At 43.4% G+C, this 20862-nt stretch overlaps 1 protein-coding gene across 1 annotated transcript in view; it reads right to left on the bottom strand.

Annotated features, from left to right (window-relative positions):
* The window catches only part of LOC126100888 (uncharacterized), an 80912-nt gene that overhangs the window by 13626 nt on the left and 46424 nt on the right, over window positions 1-20862 (bottom strand). Inside the window, exons 2-3 of the mRNA XM_049911556.1 lie at window positions 10055-10270; window positions 5750-5989 (exon numbers count right to left, since the gene is read on the bottom strand). Coding sequence (XP_049767513.1) covers window positions 5750-5989; window positions 10055-10270 — 456 coding nt within the window. The remainder of the gene's footprint in view (window positions 1-5749; window positions 5990-10054; window positions 10271-20862) is intronic.

Genomic DNA, 20862 nt, shown 5'->3' with positions numbered 1-20862 from the left:
TACGTTTTTCGAGACTGACGCATTCAGCCTGCTACATCAAAGAATTTTTTGTAACAGCTTCCTTCATGTATTCGTGTTCCATTGACATTGCTAGAATGTACGTATACTTCAAAGCAATGGAAGAACGATCTTCCTGTGTCGCGTTTTCTTTCGTATGACTCTGAATTATTTTGTGGTCCATTTGATTTCCAAGACCACGTGAAGGCCAGTATCCGGTTTTAGTTCACCCCCCTATGTCTCAATCGATTCAGCAGCTTTGTCGTCAGAATGTAACAGATAGAGTTACTTTTACATTTAACAATATTGGTATGGATGGTAATATGGATTTTGGAACTGACTTGTGTGTCGATATGCACTGAAGAGCCCAAGAAACTGGTACACCTACCTAATATCACGTAGGGCCCCCGCGAGCATCCAGAAGTGCCGCAATATGACGTGGAATCGACTCGACTAAAGTCTGGAGTAGTGCTGGAGGGAAATGACACCATCCATTCGTCAGGGCTGTCTATAAACCCATAAGAGCACGAGGGGGTGGAGGTCTCTTCTGAGCAGCATGTTGCATGGCAAACTCAGAAGGGTGTTCCTGGAGCCACTCTGTAGCAATTCTGGACGTGCGGGATGTCGCACCTGCTGGAACTGCCAAAGTCCGTCAGAACGCAAAATGGACATGAATGGATGCAGGTGGTCAGGCAGGATGCTTAGGTGCATGTCACCTGTCCGTGTCGTATCTAGACATATCAGAGCCTCCACCAGCTTGAACAGTCCCCTGCTGACATGAAGGGTCCATGGATTCATGAGGTTGTCTCCACACCCGTACACCTGAATCTGCTCGATCAATTTGAAACGAGACTCGTCCGACTAGACAACATGTTTCCAGTCATCAACACTCCAGTGTCGGCGTTGACGGGCCCAGGCGAGGTGTAAAGCTTTGTGTCGAGGGTACACGTGTGAGTCATCTACTCCGAAAGCCATATTGATGATGTTTCGTTGAATGGTTCGCACACTGACACTTATTGATGGCCCAGCACTGAAACCTGCAGCGAAGGGTTGCACTTCCGTCACGTTGAACTATTCTCTTTAGTTGTTGCTGGTCCAGTTCTTGCAGGATCTTTTTCCGGCCACAGCTACTTCGGAGATTTGATGTTTTACCGGATTTTTGATATTCACGGAATACTCGTGAAATGTTCGTAAGGGAAAATCCGCACTTCATCGCTACCTCGGAGATGCTGTGTCCCATCGCCCCTGCGCCGACTAGAACACCACGTTCAGACTCACTTAAATCTTGGTAACCTGCCATTGTAGTAACAATAACTGCGCCAGACACTTTTTGCCTTACATAGTCATTGCCGACCGCAGCGCCGTATTCTGCCTGTTTACATATCTCTGTATTTGAATACGCATGCCTACACCAGTTTCTCTGGCGTTTCAGTGTGTAAAACTGTGATGTTAAATCTACTGATACGACGTATTATGCTCGCCCTTAAAGGATAATAGATTCTATAGAATCAATTTGTTAATTAAAGTGCATTTCCAGTACTTGTGGCGTTCGCACTTTATTTTATACCCTTTGTCCTTGGCTCAGACCATGTGCCCCTCCCCTGCTCCTGTGCATATTTAGGATTCCATCGTGAAAACGTGTCTGATTTACTTTACACTCCGTGATCTTCACGGACCACAGGCTTAATTTTGCAGCCCTTTTGCTATTTTCTTTCTTATAATTTTCACAGTATTACAGGTTAAGGTCACATGTTGCAGTACATATGAGGCACACAGTTAATGAAATAGTTTCACCGGAGTTCACATTCTCCAGCACATCAGCTCATAGATTAATAGGTTTTTTATGCACTATAGGTTGCAAATGGCAAGGAAATTTGACCTGCACAAGCCTAGTGTTTTAAGGCACAGGCAGAACTCGTGCAAGTACAACAAATGGGCTATTTTGAAAACACACTGAAAGATTTTAGGTTTGAAAAGTGACCAGGAAGGCTGTACGGCAAACTAAAGTTGAGTGTTAAACTTAACTTTAGTTTGCCGTGCAATATTCTTGGTCACTTTTCAAACCTAAAATCTTTCAGCGTGTTTTCAAAATAGCCCTTTTGTTGTGCTTGCAGGAGTTCTCCCACATCAAGAATATTATTGTTCAGCTCAGACTGCGTTCCCATCGGTCCAGATATAATGACCCGTATGCAAAAAGTTTCATGAGCATCCGGCTTTAAATTTTCAAGATATGGTGGGCTCTCAATGTGACTGGAAAAGCTAGGAATCCAATGAAAGGAAGACTAAGATTCAAGGTGCCGTCGACAAAGCGCTCACTGGATCGAAACGCAAGCTTGGAATGGAAAACGTAGGGTCTGCAGCGCCCTCTTCGAAGGTACCTTCCGGAAAACCGTTTCTCTGTTTCTAATCGGTTTATAGAATAAATGGAAATCCTGAATCCGGATGGTCGGACTGTGATTGGAACCTGCTCCTCCTGAAGGGAAGTCCAGCTCCTCAAACACTGCTGCACATCAACTGTCTTGGCAGTCACAATTAATTTAACTGAAATCCGGAAAATGTAGCTCTGAATATCCCGATAGTGGCATAAAAAATTAAAAAAAACGAAATAAATACTCTAGGCCTCAAAATGTAAACCGTATACTGTCCATCCATTTAAAATCTGACCATGTCGTAAGCAGTGCCTCTTTCTCCCTTATTTAAAACTAGAATCATGTTTTACGGATTAAAAAAACCGATCACAGGTTCATCACGAATAACTTATGCACAGACAACAGTACACCTAAAAATTAAAAAAACCTGGTACGTAGCTCAGTATTTTAACGCCCATACAAACGTCAATAAGAGCTCTCTTTGTATTTGTTTGCTTATTAAGGTATATTTGACTATGATCCAACAGATGCTTCTTGCCACAGTTTCATATGTCTGCAATATCTTTCCAGTTAGTTTTTTACTTTATACAATACTTTATTCGTGAAACACTTTACCATGCAAAAAAACAATACAAACACAATGAAACTGACTACCCAAGATGCAAATGGCGTTGCTGGGAACTAGTTATGTGATTGATAATAGTGCTAGCTTGTGTACGCTGCCTTACAATAAACAGTCCTAACGCACCTAGAAGGGGATGATGAAGAAATTAAATGAAACTTCACTGGTTGAGAGGATATGAGCTGCTATACGTCATTTTGTCGATTAAGAAAAGGAGAAAATATTTGCAAGGAACTTGGTAGTACACCAGCTGGTCTGGATGCATACGCTGATTCGACTGTGAAGTGTCCAAGTCGTTGTATACTATCCTGGGGCAAGCTGTTCTAAGTGGTCTTTGATATCTTGGATACTGGCCCTGGCGAGGAGTTGACATCTGAGCTGGTATTGCACATGTTCTATCGGGAATAGATCTGGGGATATTGTTGGCCGCGGAGGTTTCTCAACATCAGGCAGATAGTTCATAGAGATAAGTGTCATGTGTGGGCGAGAGTTGTCCTGTTGAAGAATGGCGCAAAGATGCTGTCGCATGAGAGCTTACACATGATGACGCAGGATGCCCGTGACATGCGGTTGTGTCATCAAAGTTCCCCCGGTCACAGTCAGGCATGACCTAATGTTATCCTATGGCTCCCCACACCAGGACAACAGGTGTAACACCGCTGTGTGTCTCTCTAAAACCTTTGAAGAAACGCACCTTTCGCCAAGTCGCGCTATACTCTCACATGATGGTCATGAAATGTGATTCGTCGCTGAACATAATGCGACGTCACTCACCTGTAGTCCATGCTTCATGATAGGGAAACATCCTTGCAGCTGCTTCTATTCTGATGGTTCTTCTGCACTTGTGCAAAGTTTCGAACGATTCCGACAGATGGCAGAGACATAGCGAACGATCAAAATGGCGTCTACACACTCGCTACAAACACCGTGCTGTCACTGAATGTAAAAAAAAAAAAAAAAAAAAAAAGGCGAAACGAACTAAGAAAACTCCTCCCGAACAGGCCATGAAGGCCCAACGGTACCCAACGGCCGCCGTATCATCCTCAGCCCACAGGCGCCACTGGATGCGGATATGGAGGGACATGTGGTCAGCACACCGCTCTCCCGGCCGTATGTCAGTTTCCGAGACCGCAGCCGCTAATTCTCAATCAAGTAACTCCGCAGTTTGCCTCACAAGGACTTAGTGCACCCCGCTTGCCAACAGCGCTCGGCAAACTGGATGGTCACCCATCCAAGTGCTAGCCCAGCCCGATACCTCTTAACTTCGGTGATCTGATGGGAACCGGTGTTACCGCTGCGGCAAGGCCGGTGGCACTGAGTTCTTGTTGGCGAAAAAAGAACCATGGTGAAAATAAATAAACTTTTATGCTCAGTGTATGGTAATGATGCAGCTGTTAGATGTATTGTTGGGTGATGGGTAAAGAGACTTAAAGCTCCAGGACGTGCAGAGATTGAGCTTCATTGTCATTCACGTTCGGGACGTCCTATCACAGCCGCTGCTACCGACAATGTGAATTTCTTGGATGACGTTATTCGTGCATATCGGCGCATCACAACTCCATGATTGGCTCTACAGCAATTGGTGAGCATCGGAAGCGGGTGCGCAGTGACTGAGACGTTTCGATATTCAAATGTGTGCTCAGGATGAGATCCATGAATGCTCACAAAAATCCACACGTTTCTAGGCAGAGCCATTTCATTGGAACAGTTAGAGCAGTTTGAGGCCGCTGTAAAGGGATTTCTACCACAGATCACAGCAGGTGATGAAACCTGGGTACATCACTTGGAGCCGAAAACAGAAAGGCAGTCACGGGAGTGGCACCAGCTGCAATCACCAAAAAAAGAAAAAACCTCAAGGCTTCTCCGTCTCCTGATAAAGTCATAATGACTGAGTTTCGAGACAGTGGTGGAGTTATTCTCATCTATGAGTTGCCAAAAGAGGCATAAGTGTGTCAAGGCTCAAGAATCGTTTCCGGCGTGTTAGGTCTGACAAGATCCAAAAGAAATCTTGCTCCAACACAAAAGTGCATGCCCAGAGTCTCAAATCTGGGAACATATTGCCAACTTAGATTGGAAGTCACTGCCTGATTTACCCTATAGCCCGCCGGCCGTGGTGGTCGAGCGGTTCTAGGCGCTACAGTCTGGAACCGCGCGACCGCTACGGTCGCAGCTTCGAATCCTGCCTCGGGCATGAATGTGTGTGATGTCCTTAGGTTAGTTAGGTTTACGGAGTTCTAAGTTATAGGGGACTGATGACCTCAGAAGTTAAGTCCCATAGTGCTCAGAGCCATTTAAACCATTGGAACCCTATACCCCCAGACCTGGCGCCCTTTGTTTTCCGTCTCTGGGGGCTAGTTTAGTATTTTCTACATCAGACACACTTTCAAGATGATGATGGTGAAATTCGCGCAGTGAAAACACGACTGCAAGCAGAGGAGAAGTGCTGTTACCAAAATGGAACTCATGCTCTTGCACAACGCTGAGGTAAAGCCATAGAACTTGGTGGAAACTATGTAGAAAAACAGTGCATTTCAAATAAATACTTTTTTTATATTTTCACCAAATTCTAACTTTTAAATTTATTCTGAGAATTACATCGAGGTGCATTATTTATTGAACAACCCCGTATAAGAATGAAAATAAAAAGACAAAATTAATAAAGACAAAATAAATAAAAAGACAATCCAAAAAACCTTTGAAGATGGGCGACGGATAAAGATCAAGTATGGAATCACCACGGGTTAATGTAGTGAGGGCCCACCTGAGCAGCAGCGCCCCATCAGCAGGTGGATCATCAGTTGCGGCGTCGCTGTCGGTGGAATTGGTGGCACTCCTGGAAACGAGCCCCACCTTAGCAGAGCTGTACATCAGACAACCGGCAGGGGCGGCGGGGGCAGCCGCACCCAGTAGGTTCATCTGCACGTCGAACACGTCGTTGGGCAGCCCCGGCCGAGGCACCACGCAGTCCGCCTCGGGGATTGCCAGACTCACTGAGGGCGGTCTGAAAGCAGACAACATCACTCCCAGTATCCATCACTAACGCCAGTGAACTGCTCATGACTTGATGCCACTTAGCCCATTGCTATGGTCCATCCTGACACATGTGTAACCAAAGCTCCGATCTACACTACTGGCCATTAAAATTGTTACACCAAGAAGAAATAGAGATGATAAACGAGTATTAATTGAACAAATATATTATACTATAACTGACATTTGATTCCATTTCCACTCAATTTGGGTGCATAGATCCTGAGAAATCAGTACCCAGAACAAACACCTCTGGCCGTGATAGCGGCCTTGATACGCCTGGGCATTGCGTCAGAGCTTGGATGCGGTGTACAGGTACAGCTGCCCATGCAGCTTCAACACCATACCACAGTTCATCAAGAGTAGTGACTGGCGTATTGTGACGAGCCAGCTGCTCAGCCACCATTGACCAGACGTTTTCAATTGGTCAGAGATCTGGAGAGTGTGCTGGCCAGGGCAGCAGTCAAACATTTTCTGTATCCAGAAAGGCCCGTACAGGACCTGCAACATGTGGTCGTGCATTATCCTGCTGAAATGTAGGGTTTCGCAGGGATCGAATGAAGGGTAGAGCCACGGGTCGTAACACATCTGAAATGTAACGTCCACTGTTCAAAGTGAAGTCAATGCGAACAAGAGGTGACCGAAACGTGTAACTAATGGCTCCCCATACCATCACGCCGGGTGATACGCCAGTATGGCGATGACGAATACACGCTTCCAATGTCCGTTCACCGCGATGTCGCCAAACACGAATGAGACCATCATGATGCTGTAAACAGAACCTGTATTCGTCCGAAAAATGACGTTTTGCCATACGTGCAACCAGGTTCGTCGATGAGTACACCATCGCAGGCGCTCCTGTATGTGATGCAGCGTCAAGGGTAACCTCAGCCATGGTCTCCGAGCTGATAGTCCATGCTGCTGCAAACGTCGTCGAACTGTTCGTGCAGATGGTTGTCGTCTTGCAAACGTCCGCATCTGTTGAGTCAGGGATCGAGACGCGGCTGCACGATCCATTACAGCCATGCGGATAAGATGCCTGTCATCTCGACTGCTAGTGATACGAGGCCGTTGGGATCCAGCACGGCGTTCCGTATTACACTCCTGAACACACCGATACCATATTCTGCTGACAGTCATTGGATCTCGACCAACGCGAGCACAAACGTCGCGATACGATAAACCGCAATCGCGATAGGCTACAATCCGACCTTTATCAAAGTCGGTAACGTGATGGTACGCATTTCATCTTCTTACATGAGGCATCACAACAACGTTTCACCAGGCAACGCCGGTGAACTGCTGTTTGTGTATGAGAAATCGGTTGGAAACTTTCCTCATGTCAATACGTTGTAGGTGTCGCCACCGGCGCCAACGTTGTGTGAATGGTCTGAAAAGCTAATCATTTGCATATCACAGCATCTTCTTCCTGTCGGTTAAATTTCACGTCTGTAACACGTCATCTTCGTGGTGTAGCAATTTTAATGGCCAGTAGCGTATTACGTTGCTGGCATGCCCAAACTACGTGCTGGTGGATGTTGACATTAACAGCGTTTTTCATTATTCGTAAAAGGGTTGAACAAAAACGTGAAAACACTGTGAGAAATACATGCCTGAACTGAAGTGCGAACGCTAGCCAAGCTCGCAAGTTGTGCTGTTGTATTTGACTTCGAACAGTGCCTGTTCATTGTCGTCAATATGTGGCAGGTGTTTATCGTGGTCAGAACAGCATTTTGTGTAGTTGTGTGCGCATTATGTCGGAGATAAGTGAATTCCATCATGGTAAAATCGTTGGCGCTGGTATGGTAGCTGCTTTCAAGCCAAAGTAGCCGAATTCTTTGGTGGTTCAAGAGGCATCGTATCAAAGATTTATACCGCACACAGGAAAAGCGGAAAAACAGCATCTACTAAGTCACAACATGGACGAACTTGGTGTTGAGTGATCGCGACATACGGTCACTGAGAAGAAGTTGGCGACAGTTGAAAAAGTGATGCAGATGTCGCTCTCGCGAATTCTGTCAGCACCAAAACAACACGAAATGAGCTCCAGTAGCTGGGAACTCCAGGATGAGCTGGTATTCCAAAACCTCTCAGTGATGCAAACGTCTGTAGCAGGAAAACCTGGTCCCAAGGCCATAAAACCTTGACTGTGGAGCAATAGAAGAATGTCATTTGGTCTGATGAGTATTGTTTCACACTGTTTCCAACTTCCAGGGGAGTTCACGTCCCAAGAGTGAAACATAGCGAAGATTCGATGGTGATTTCCGCGGCCACATCGTGGAATTCCATGGGCCTCATGGGTACTCGGCAAGGTTGCGTTACTGCCGAGGATTACGTGACCATTTTGGGTGATCAGGTACATCCCACGGTACAGTTTTTGTTCCCTAACGGTCCTCGTAGCTCCAGCGTACAGGATTACTTTTGTGAGCACAAGGATGGATATTCACATCCCCCTCGTCGCCACAGTAACCACATCTTGAAGTCATTGAGCCTTTTAGACGAACGGTAAAAGATTGCCTCGAAAACCATACAGTACATGTGTTCATACATTCCGAGACGACACGAAACTGTTTTGAAACTCTAAGATTTTTCTAGACCGTATTAGGCAAGGTAATGTGCCATGTTTTTTGTGTTTTTATATTTTTGTTCACTCCCTCTACATTTAGAGAAAGCTTTTGACAATGTTGACTGGAATACTCTCTTTCAAATTCTGAGGGTGGTAGGGGTAAAATACAGGGAGCGAAAAGCTATTTACAATTTGTACAGAATCCAGATGGCAGTTATAAGAGTCGAGGGGCACGAAAGGGAGCAGTGGTTGGGAAGGGAGTGAGACAAGGTTGTAGCCTCTCCCCGATGTTATTCAATCTGTATATTGGGCAAGCAGTAAGGGAAACAAAGGAAAAATTCGGAATAGATATTAAAATCCATGGAGAAGAAATAAAAACTTTGAGGTTCGTCGATGACATTGTAATTCTATCAGCGACAGCAAAGGACTTGGAAGATCAGTTGAACGGAATGGACAGTGTCTTGAAAGGCAAAAGCAAAATGAGGATAATAGAATGTAGTCGAATTAAGTGGTGTGATGCTGAGGGAATTAGATTAGGAAAAGAGACACTCAAAGTAGTAAAGGAGTTTTGCTATTTGAGGAGCAAAATAACTGATGATGGTCGAAGTAGAGAAGATATAAAATGTACACTGGTAATCGCAAGGAAAGCGTTTCTGAAGAAGAGAAATTTGTTAACATCGAGTATAGATTTAAGTCTCAGGAAACCGTTTCTGAAAGTATTTGTGTGGAGTGTAGCCATGTATGGAAGTGAAACATGGACGATAAATAGCTTAGACAAGAAGAGAATAGAAGCTTTCGAAATGTGGTGCTACAGAAGAATGCTGAAGCTTAGATGGGTAGATCACATAACTAATGGGGAGGTATTGAACAGAATTGGGGAGAAGAGGAGTTTGTGGCACAACTTGAGTAGAAGAAGGGACCGATTGGTAGGACATGTTCTGAGGCATCAAGGGATCACAAATTTAGCATTGGAGGGCAGCGTGGAGGGTAAAAATCGCAGAGGGATACCAAGAGACGAATACACTAAGCAGATTCAGAAGGATGTAGGTTGCAGTAAGTACTGGGAATGAAGAAGCTTGCACAGGATAGAGTAGCATGGAGAGCTGCATCAAACCAGTCTCAGGACTGAATACCACAACAACAGCAATAAACCTCTACAATTGGAACAGCGATCCCTTAACGAAAGTGAGTTACCTGATAATCATATTAGCTGTCAAGCGTCTGTCCCGTTCCAATTGAAGTTATAGTGGTGAGCGGGAAAGGTCACAGAAAAAAATTTTCAAATGTGTGTGAAATCTTATGGGACTTAACTGCTATGATCATCAGTCCCTAAGCTTACACACTACTTAACCTAAATTATCCTAAGGACAAACACATACACCCATGCCCAAGGGAAGACTCGAACCTCCGCCGCGACCAGACGCACAGTCCAAAGGTCACAGAACTAAACGTATGTTAACTAGCACTTACAGAAGGCTGATGAAGCGGAAGCCATGTTCGGCTGCCATGGCCTGCAGCTGGCGGATATCTCCCTCGAAGGAACATCCGAACGTTCTGTGAATCCTGTCGTCTGCGCCGACCACCAACAGTGCGACCAGCATTCGGCGAGCGTTGTCGAGGGCCACTGGGTAGCGGCCGTCGGCGCACGCCAGGCCGGGGTACCCGCCGAAGCGAAGCTCCACTCCGCTGTAACATCCACCAGTGAAGTGGTAGGCATTATAGCACCATTGTCTAGCTCTCGTTCAGTTTTATATCTGCAGTGAAACATAAGGAGCATTAAAATGAAAATGAGAAAACGGTATCCACAAAACGTCGCCTTTTATTTTATTCTTGAATTTTTATTCTCCGTTGGCATACATTTATTGGATGTTTAGTGCATTGTGGGCTCGAGTAGCTGTGACAGAATGTATAAACGAAACATGTAAGCACCGAATGTGGTGAGAATTATTCACGTTATGAGATCGATATAGTTTCATCACGTTCAGTTATTAGTGCCTGTTGCTTCTTCCTTGGTGGGCACATTGCTTTTGGAAAACATAAGATATGTTTTCCAGTGACGTTAATGTTACGTCACTTCACAAATTTAGCCACAATTAACAACTTCCATGTGCTTTACAAAACGTAAATAAACCAAAGAGCATGATTAAATTTATATTCTAAGAGTTTGTGTTATAGTAGAGAGTTTTTTTGTTCAGCACTTGCATTGCACATTGGCAACAGTAAGTGTACATCTGTTTACATCATTTTAATTATTGCAAATATATGTATTTACATTACAAGACTGACATTTGCTATTTACAAAATCTATTAAACAATGATTTTGCTTGATATTTCATCCAACATTTTAGTGCTGAAATTAAGTTTGGTATTTATCTTGATGTCTAATGAACATTGATCATTACTTATGATGTAAACATTAGACCTTTGGATGAAAATTATTGTGTACGTGTGTGTGTGTGCGTGTATTTGTACTAGAAGAAGAGAATGAAATGTCTGTGTGTGAGTGATGTTTCTTCCTTAGGTTGGTTAGTTTTTAAAGTTTAAAGATTCTTTGAAATTTTGAAAAACTTAGTTGTTTGCTAAGTCAGTTTGTCCGTTTAAGACAGTATATTGTTACGGGTGAAAATCTCTAGTTGTTGTAGGATCTCCACATTTATTCCTTTGTCTACAGTGTGTAGAATATGTAGCTTTGTTTTGATATCTGTAGTTAAACGACAATTTTGTGCTAGGTGGCATGCAAAACTTGATTTATTTAAATTTTCGAAGCAGAGTGCTCATATGTGCTCTTTATATCGACTTACAAAGTTTCTTTCTGTTTGCCCTATATAGTAATAGGAGCAACTGTCACAAGTTACTTTATGTGTACCATATTTGTTAAAAGGTGGGTTGATTAAGTATTAAAACTATTGTGTTTTGCATTTTGTTGTTTGTGTGGAAAATTATTTGATTTGTGTACTTTACATAGTTCTGCAATTTGATATGAGATGTTACCAAGGAAAGACATTAATATGTATTTAGTTTCTTCTGCTATTGAGGACTTCGTTGCTGATGCTGTTTACATCTTTTAATATAATTTGTTAACTATGTGTAATTAAAATGTGTCGTTGTGAGTTGTTGTTTTTAAAATGTTTAGTTCTTTGAATTTTACATCAGGTTGAGCATGAGTTTTGTTTACATCGTTGAGTGATGATCTAAAAAGTACTAATTTGTTTTGATTCGGGTGGCATGTCTTATTTATAATGACACCTGGTGTGGTCGGTTTCCTGTAAATTTGGAATTTATATTTGTTTTTGTGAAAGGTTATGTTTAGGTCAAGAAAATTAATTCCATGTTGCGTTCGATGTGCAGTTGTAAAATGTACTTTGTACTGTATATTTTTAAGTTTCTCATCCAAGCTTTCTATTTCAGAGAGTGGCCCATTATATAGTATCGAGGTGTCGTAAACATGAGTTTGTAATAAATTATTTTGTCTTTTTTCACTCTGGTTGTTTTAATAAATTTGGTTACTGGGTCATTAATATAGATGTTGAATAATAGGCCGTCTAAGATACTGTCCATGAGAGACAGAAGGAAAAACGTAAGTAGAATGTTTGGTATTTCAAAAGTAATTGCCATAAATGTTAATTCATTTATCACACTGTAAGACAAGACGGTCGATGCCTTCGTGGGAAAATGTTTTCCGTTGCCTGCGAAACCATGATTTTACCCAGGTATGCACCATTCTGTCCGTAACAAATCGATGCCCACAGATGTCTTTCCTCAGGGCTCGCCTGTGAAGAGATAGGAATTGTATGGAGGATGTGCAAAGGCATCCCAGCGAAACTCCTGCAGCTTATTCGAATCAACAGGCACACCATCTCTGGGAAAGTCATGATGACCTTTTTCTTCCACTGCAAGCCCCCGTTGCTTATCGATTTCTTGGAACACAATGCGATTATTAGCACACAGCGCTACGTGGACATTTTGTAAAAACTGAAGTGCGCCATCAAGTCCAATGACCCGGGAATAGGCGGCCACTGTGGCCGAGCGCTTCTAGGCGCTGGTTCGAATGCTGCCTCGGGCATGGATGTATGTGATGTCCTTAGGTTAGTTAGGTTTAAGTAGTTCTAAGTCTAGGGGTCTGATGACCTCAGATGTTGAGTCCCATAGCGCTTAGAGCCATTCGAACCATTGGACCCAGGAATGTTTGCGTCTTCATTCTGCAGCAAGTTTCGACTACACTGTAGGAATTTTACTAGCAAGCCCTTACACACCCTTCATACAGATCCGATATTTCCCTATGAGGTTTCCATGTACTATTTTGGAGCCCTGAAGAAAGACGTTGGAGGGTGTCGTTTTCTTTCGGACGTAGGGGTGCACGCCTGGGCACAATCATGACTCCGTGAAGGTATTGACATTCTTATTGACCGTCTTATCTCACCGTGGGATAATTGTGTTATCGGTTATGGCGATTACTTTCGAAATAATGAACGGTTTACTTATTTTTTCAATCGTTTTTATTTGGCTGCCTCTTATAGTTTACGACATTACAGGGGAAAGGTGTGAATAAATTCATACAGCATATTTATCATTAGAGAGCCAGCTACCACGCAGCAGAGACAACAGAGAAGATCACAGAGAAGCCGCTATCGAAGTGTTACGGAGTCTAATATGTAAAGTGAATTTAAAAAAAACTGCTGGAGACTGTAAAATGAAGATCGCTGAAAGGATTGCAGTGTTATTGCCTGCGTAAGAAGACGTGGTCCCTGTAAGGACATCGAGGGTCGCAAACTCACCGTTAGAGGGATACCGGAGCACAGCCAAGCGATGACGGAAAGAATACGTGCACCCGTCAACCGTCCACTGCACTCAGTCGTGCTGGGATTACTGAACTGAAGGGGGTAATGCATTTCCAGACAGCAGAAGTGCTGGGAATGGTTATTCACCAGAGAATGGCACAAGTGTACGGAGAGCCCTGCACATCCGTTGCAAGGGTCAAGAGGTGGCACAGTGATTTGAGGACGGACGGATGTCGTTGCCAGATTATGCACGTTCTGGAAAGCTACACCCCGTTGCCGATCCATTTGTACAGCAGGTGGATGTCCTCATTATTCAAGACCGGCGAGTTACAGTAGCAGCCATTGCCGGAGAGTTCTGACTGATCGTGGTAAGTGTTCACGCAAACACTGAGTACAGAATGAAATTTTGCAAACTAGTGCTACCAGTGGGTGTCTTACAGTCTTCCGCCAGCACAGGAAATGTGTCGAATGGGACCCTCTCTTGAACATCTGCAAGTCTACGGCAAAGAAGGCAATGAAGTCCTTTCGTGAGTGGTTGCTGGAGACGGGACATGGTGTCATCACTTCGAACCTGTGTCAAAACGACAAAGTCTCCAGTGGGAACATGCAGTGTCTCCGCCACCCAAAAAAATTCAGGGCTGTCCTCACAAGTGCGGTAAAGGTTATGCTCACCTCCTTTGGAGAAAAGGGCCCCGTTTGTATCAACTGCAGCTTGGGATAATGGTGTACGCGCAGCGATACTCATAAATCTTTACCATCCACCACAAACCGATCAAATAGAAACAACTGGAGACGTTCATCAGGATGGTCACTCTGATCCAAGATAATACAAGGCCCTACACAGCAAACCCAGTCAAGCAGCTCTTACAGACATTCAAATGGGACTTCGTCAGTCATTCGTCACACCGTCCGGACCTGTCACCCTGCAGTTTATGCCATTTTTGGTAAGGTAAAGAAGGCTCTGAGAGGCAAATAATTCACCTCGTACGAGGACGCCAAATAGTACGTTCTGAACTGGTTCACAACATAGACCCAGCAATTTCACTAGCCACTGGAAAAAGTGGTCAACAGTGGTGGGCAATACTTTCAAATAAAGGTACACGTTTCTGTTTACAGACCTCTGTTTACAGACCTCTGGTTCCTTTTTTTTATATTCTCCTTTCAGGGGTGACAATTATTGAACTATATGAAAAAAAACGTAACTTAGTTACAAACTACGAAGCGCACACACTTTATTCAACATGTAAACGTTACTACAGACATTCGGATTTAGGTTATGACTTGTTCGATGTGCCTGCCATCATTGGTGATGATGTGGCGCAGAAGAGTAGCGAAATTCTGCATGACCCGCTGAAGTGTCGGGACACTGATGCTGTCTATGACCTTCTGAATGGCTGTTTTCGGCTCAGCAGTGATTTGGGGGTTATTGCTGTACACCTCGTCTTCAATATAGCCCCATAAAAAGGAGTCGCATGTGTTCAAATCCGGAGAATATGACGGCTAATCGAGGCCGCTAGCAATGGCCTCTGGGTACCCCAGAGCCAGAATGGGGTCTTCAAAGTGCTCCTACAGGACATCAAACACTCTCCTGCTTCGATGAGGTCGAGCTCCGTCTTGCATGAACCACATCTTGTCGAAATCAGGATCATTTTGGATAATGAGGATGATATCATTTTCAAAAGTCTCCAGGTACCGTTCGATAATCATCGTGCCATCAAGGAATTCCTTGACTGGACACGGTACACCACACAGTCGTCCGTTGCGGGTGAAGAGACTTCTCGCTCACGAAATGCGGATCCTCAGTCGTCCAAAGGCGCCAATTTTGCATTTTTGACGACCCAATCTAAATGAAAGTGGGCTTGGCCGTTAAAACGAACAATGCACGCGCATACTAATCCCCATCATCTCCGCGGACAAACTTGTAGTTTGAACGTTCTAAAGCAAACAGCTCAGAAGTTACGACGATTTTATTTCATATAGTTCAGTAGTCACCCTCTACATATACAGGTCAGAGTGCTCTACCCAGAGGACAGTGTAGCGAGGGACACGCGATGTTCCCTGGTCGGTGTTTCGTGTAGTCATTGATTTTAGAATCACATGATAGAAACCGCACAAGAAACCGCCATAAGCAGCTTCCGGCATTTAATTCCGGCTGACTCTGAGAACTATGGGACTTAACATCTATGGTCATCAGTCCCCTAGAACTTAGAACTACTTAAACCTTACTAACCTAAGGACATCACACACGTCCATGCCCGAGGCAGGATTCGAACCTGCGACCGTAGCAGTCGCGCGGTTCCAGACTGAAGCGCCTAGAACCGCTCGGCCACCCCGGCCGGCCAGCAGAATTACACTGAGGTGACAAAAGTCGCGGAATACTTTCCAGTATCGTGTCGGATCTCATTTACCCCGGCGTAGCGCAGCAGCTCAACGTAGCATGGGCTGGAAGCCCCACAGAAATATTGAACCATGCTGCCTCTACAAATGTCAATAATTGCGTAAGTGTTGCCGGTGCAAAGTTTGCGAACGAACTGACCGCTCGATTGCGTCCCATAAATGTTCGATGGGACTCAATTCGGGCGATCTGGGTGGCCGAACCATCCATTCGAACTGTCCAGAATGATCATCAAACCAGGCGCGAATAATTGTAGCCCTGCGATGTGGTGCATTGTCATCCGTAAGAATTCCACCATTGTTTGGGAATATGGAGTCCATGAATAGCTGAAAATGGGCTCCACGTATACGAACGTAACCACTTCTAGTCAATGGTCGGTTCAGTTGGACCAGAGGAGCCAGTCGATTCCATGTAAACACTGCCCACACCATTATGGAACCCCCAACAGCTTAATTGGCGTCTTGTTGACAACTTGGGCCAATGGTTTTGTGGGGTCTGGGCCACATTCGAACCCTAGTTCTCACCAACTAAAATCGGTACTCATCTGACCAGACCACTGTTATCCAGTCCTCTAGGGTCCAGCCGATATGGTCACGAGCCCAAGAGAGCTGCTACAAGTCATGTCGTGCTGTTAGGAAAGGCACTCGTGTCTGTCGCCTGCTGCTACAGCCCATTAACGCCATAATTTCGCCGCACTGTCCTAACAAATACGCTCGTCGTACGTCCCTCACTGGTTTCTGCGGTTATTTCACGCAGTATTACTTGTCTGTTGGCACTGACAACTCTATACAAACGCCAGTGGGGGCCTGATGACCTTCGCTGTTTAGTCCCCCTTAAACATCCCAACAACCACCACCACCACCACCACGCCAGTGCTTTCGGTTTTTAAGTGAAGGCCACTGCGTCATCCGTGGTGAGAGATAATGCCTGAAATTTGGTATTATGGGCACACTCTTGGCCCAGTGGATCTCTGAATATTGAATTCCCTAACGATTTTCGAAATGCAGTGTCCCGTCCCTCTAGCTCCAAGTACTATTCCGCGTTCAGCATCTGTTAATTCACGTTATGTGGTCACAATCACGTAGGAAACGTTTTCACACGAATCACCCGAGTACAAACAACAGCTCCGCCAATGCACTGCCCTTTTATACCTCGTGTACTCGCCACTACTGCCATCTGTATACGTACATATCGCTATCCCATGAGTTCTGTCTCCTCAATGTATTAACGGATCCAAACATTTAGGCACTGTATAATATGCACGTATTAAAGCCATTTTGAGGATATTGTTATCTCTTCGGTTACAGAGTTTTGTAACGAGTAAAATTGTTAGATAACCTGACTTCAGATAGTTAATTCAAAAGAATAGTCCTGACCAAAAAGAAATCCTAACAATAACCTATACATTTCATTAAGCACTTACCTCACATAAATCTTCATTACGCGAACTACTGCAATACAGTGGGCGTCAATACTGCCAGATAAATAAAAGATTGTAACTACTAAAGCCACTGACTACTAATAGGCATGTGGTTAGCAAAGGAAAGATTATGTTACAAACCAAATAATGTAATTCTTTTTTACCTTAATAATGTGACTTCCAGTTCAGACACGAATATAAATCATTGACATGTAGTACAAAGGTATATAATCACGAATATTATTCAATCTCCAAGTCGAAGATGTACAGATAGTTAGCCTACGCTAACACTGAAACGTCCCCTTAGAAAAATAAATGAATTACTGTGCTGATAAACCTCTTACATTATTTGATTTTCAAACAGCTGAGCAGAACTGAACGTACTCAGACATTTCGCTCTTTACCTATTCTGATCAACACTAAACTGACACACAATATTTTTAGCGCAACGCAATCTGGCTTTCAATAATCCTTACAAAAGAATAGCTCTGACTAACATTAACCTACACGTTTCACAAATCACTTACCTCACAAAAATCTTCGTTACTCGAACTACTGCAATACAGCGAGCGCCACTACTGCCAGCTAAATAAAAGATTCAAACTACTGAAAGCACTAACTACTGATAGGCATAGTTAGCAAATGAAAGATTTTGGTAGAGAACAAGAAATGTATTTACCTTAATAGTGTTCAAAAGTAATTATATATATATATATATATATATATATATATATATATATATATATATATATATATCAGTCCATGATATCCAATATTACAAATTTACTCTTTCTGATGGACACACGTCCAGATCGTCCGCTCTCAAAATTTCGCCATCTCTCTCCCCACATCCACCACTGCTGGCGGCTCACCTCCAAGACCAGCCACAGACTTCACACAGCACAGTCAATGATTTTCATATAGAGCGCTACGTGGCGTTACCAACATAAAAACCTAAACAGCCTACTTTACAACACTTCATACCTCTACCCTCCATCAATGCTAGCTTCTCACATCTAACATCCATCACTGCTGGCTGTTCACGTCCAACTGCGCAACAGTACTTCCATCACTGCTGGCGACTAACTTCCAAGTTCCCAACAGTATTGGTGATTAACTTCCAACAACGAGTCCAACCAGCCACAGAGTCTCTTACAAAAAAAGCGCAGTCAGAGGTCCAATGGAAAGCGCTAGACAGTGCTGCCAACACAGAAGCAGCCCACTTACACTCTGTATTCCTTTAACGTTTTAGCAAATTTCACTGTCTCGATAATGGAAATCTATTTCAAAATATGTTTAACTTGCAACTGGTGTTCGATAATACTGCTTCTTAATTTGATTTCGGGTGCTGATTATTGAATTATAATGCAACAAATAGACTATTAAAAACAGTAGTGACAAATTTTCCTCGGTTGCAGCGCTTTTAAATTTGAATAGATTATTTGTCCTTGGCACATGACCATGTTGTACCTCTGAAAAGCTTTTCACACTTGGAAAAATACTAATTTTCCAGAGTAATTTTTGTAATTTTTGAAAAAGAATGCAGCACACATCAGATGAACACTGTCATTTAAAAATGGAATAAGAAAATATGTTAAACTTCTATTACAGGGCTGGCTAGAGGCGAATGACTGAAATGTGTTCCAAGGTATAACTCTCTCCCCTATGTACAGGGTGTTTCAAAGTCTTTGCATCACATCTACATCTACATCGACACTCTGCAAATCATATCTAAGTGCCTGGCAAAGGGTTCATCGAACCACCTTCACAATAATGTTCTATTATTCCACTCTCGAACAGCTTGCGGAAAGCACGAACTCTCATATCTTTCCGTGCAAGCTCCGATTTCTCTTCTTTTATTATGATGTTCGTTTCTCCCTATGTATGCGGGCGTCAACAAAATAATTTAGCATGCGGAGAAGAGAGTTGGTGATTGAAATTTCGTGAGAAGATCCCGCCGCAGCGAGAACCGCATTTATTTTAACGATGTCAACCCCATATCCTGTATCATATCCGTGATACTCTCTCTCCTATTTCTCGACGACACAAAACGTGCAGTTCTTCTTTTAACTTTCTCGATGTACTCCGTTAATTCTGTCTGGTAAAGATCCTACCTCGTGCAGCAGTACACCAAAGGAGGATGCAAAAGCTTAATGCAGGAGGTCTCTTCAGTAGTTCTGTTGCAACTTCTAAGTGCTCGGGGAATAAATTGCAGTCTTTGTTCGCCTTCCCCACTACATTTTCTTCGTGCTCTTTCCAACTTAAGTTGTTCATAATTCTACTTCCTAGTTGTTTAGTTGAATTTACAGCCTTTAGATTTCACTGATTTATCGTCTAACCGGTGTTTAACGGATTCCTTTTAGCACTCATTTGGATGACCTCACACTTTCTGTTATTTAGGGTCAACTACCAATTTTCGCACTATACATATATCTTCTATAAATTGTTTTGCAGTTTGTTTGGCTCTTCTAATAACTTTACTAGGCGATAAACAACAGCACCATCTGCAGACAACCTAAGACGAGTGCTCAGAATGTCTCCTAAATCGTTTATATAAATAAGGAACTTTTCGTCAGTTACTAAGAACTGTTACCTCTCTGATAGGAAATCACGAATCCAGTCGCATAACTGAGACGATATTCCATAAGCACGTAATTTGATTACAAGCCACTTGTGAGGCCAAAAGCCTTCTGGAAATCTAAAAATGTGTAATCAATTTGAATCCCTTGTCAACAGCACTCAACACTTCGTGTGGGTAAAGAGCTAGCTGTGTTTCACAAGAATAATCTTTTCTAAATACTTGTTGACAGTGTGTCAGCAGAACGTTCTCTTCGAGGTAATTCATAATGTTCGAACACAAAATATGTTCCAAAATACTGCTGAATGTGGGCGTTAATGATATGGGTTATAATTTACTGGATTACTCCTACTGCCTCTCTTGAACAGTGGTGTAACCTGTACAGCTTTCCAGTCTTTGGGTACGGATCTTTCATCGATCGAGAGGTTGTATATAATTGATAAGTATGGAGCTATTGCGTCAACATATTTTGAAAGGGACTTAACTGGCATACTGTTTGGACCGGAAGGCTTGCTTTTGTTAAGCGATTTTAATTGCTTCACTACTTCGAGGATATCTACAAAGTTACTCATGTTGGCAGCTATGGTAGCAGTTCTTGGTACTAATTGTGGAATATTTAGTCCGTATACTTTGGTGAAGGAATTTCGGAAGGCTTGATTAGTACCCTGCTTTAGCAGCACTGTCATCGGTAGTATTTCCATTGCTATCGCGCAGAGAAGGCATTGATTGTTTCTTGCGCTAGCATACTTTACATATGACCAGAATCTCTTTGGATTTCCTGCTAAGTTTCGAGACAAAATTTCGTCACGGAAACTATTATAAGCATCTCGCATTGAAATTCGGGATAAAATTCGTTCTTCTGTAAAAGATCGTCAGTCTTGGGGCTTTTGCGTTCGTTTAAATTTGGCAAGCTTTTTTTGCCATAGGAAACAACTTCTGTTGGAGACAAAACGTTCGCCAACGCTCGCCGGTGACGGTGGGCGTCTTCTAGTATTCTCTGGCCCTGGGACGATTGGGTACGGAAATAGAAAGGTGTGGTAAAACCTACCCCAGTGATTTTCATCAAGAAAACCTTAAGAATGAATGTGTCTAAGTGGAAAAAAGATA

This window comes from Schistocerca cancellata, chromosome 9, assembly GCF_023864275.1.
Source record: "Schistocerca cancellata isolate TAMUIC-IGC-003103 chromosome 9, iqSchCanc2.1, whole genome shotgun sequence".
In the NCBI taxonomy this organism is placed as follows: domain Eukaryota; kingdom Metazoa; phylum Arthropoda; class Insecta; order Orthoptera; family Acrididae; genus Schistocerca; species Schistocerca cancellata.
This window is presented reverse-complemented; position numbering and strand designations above follow the sequence as displayed.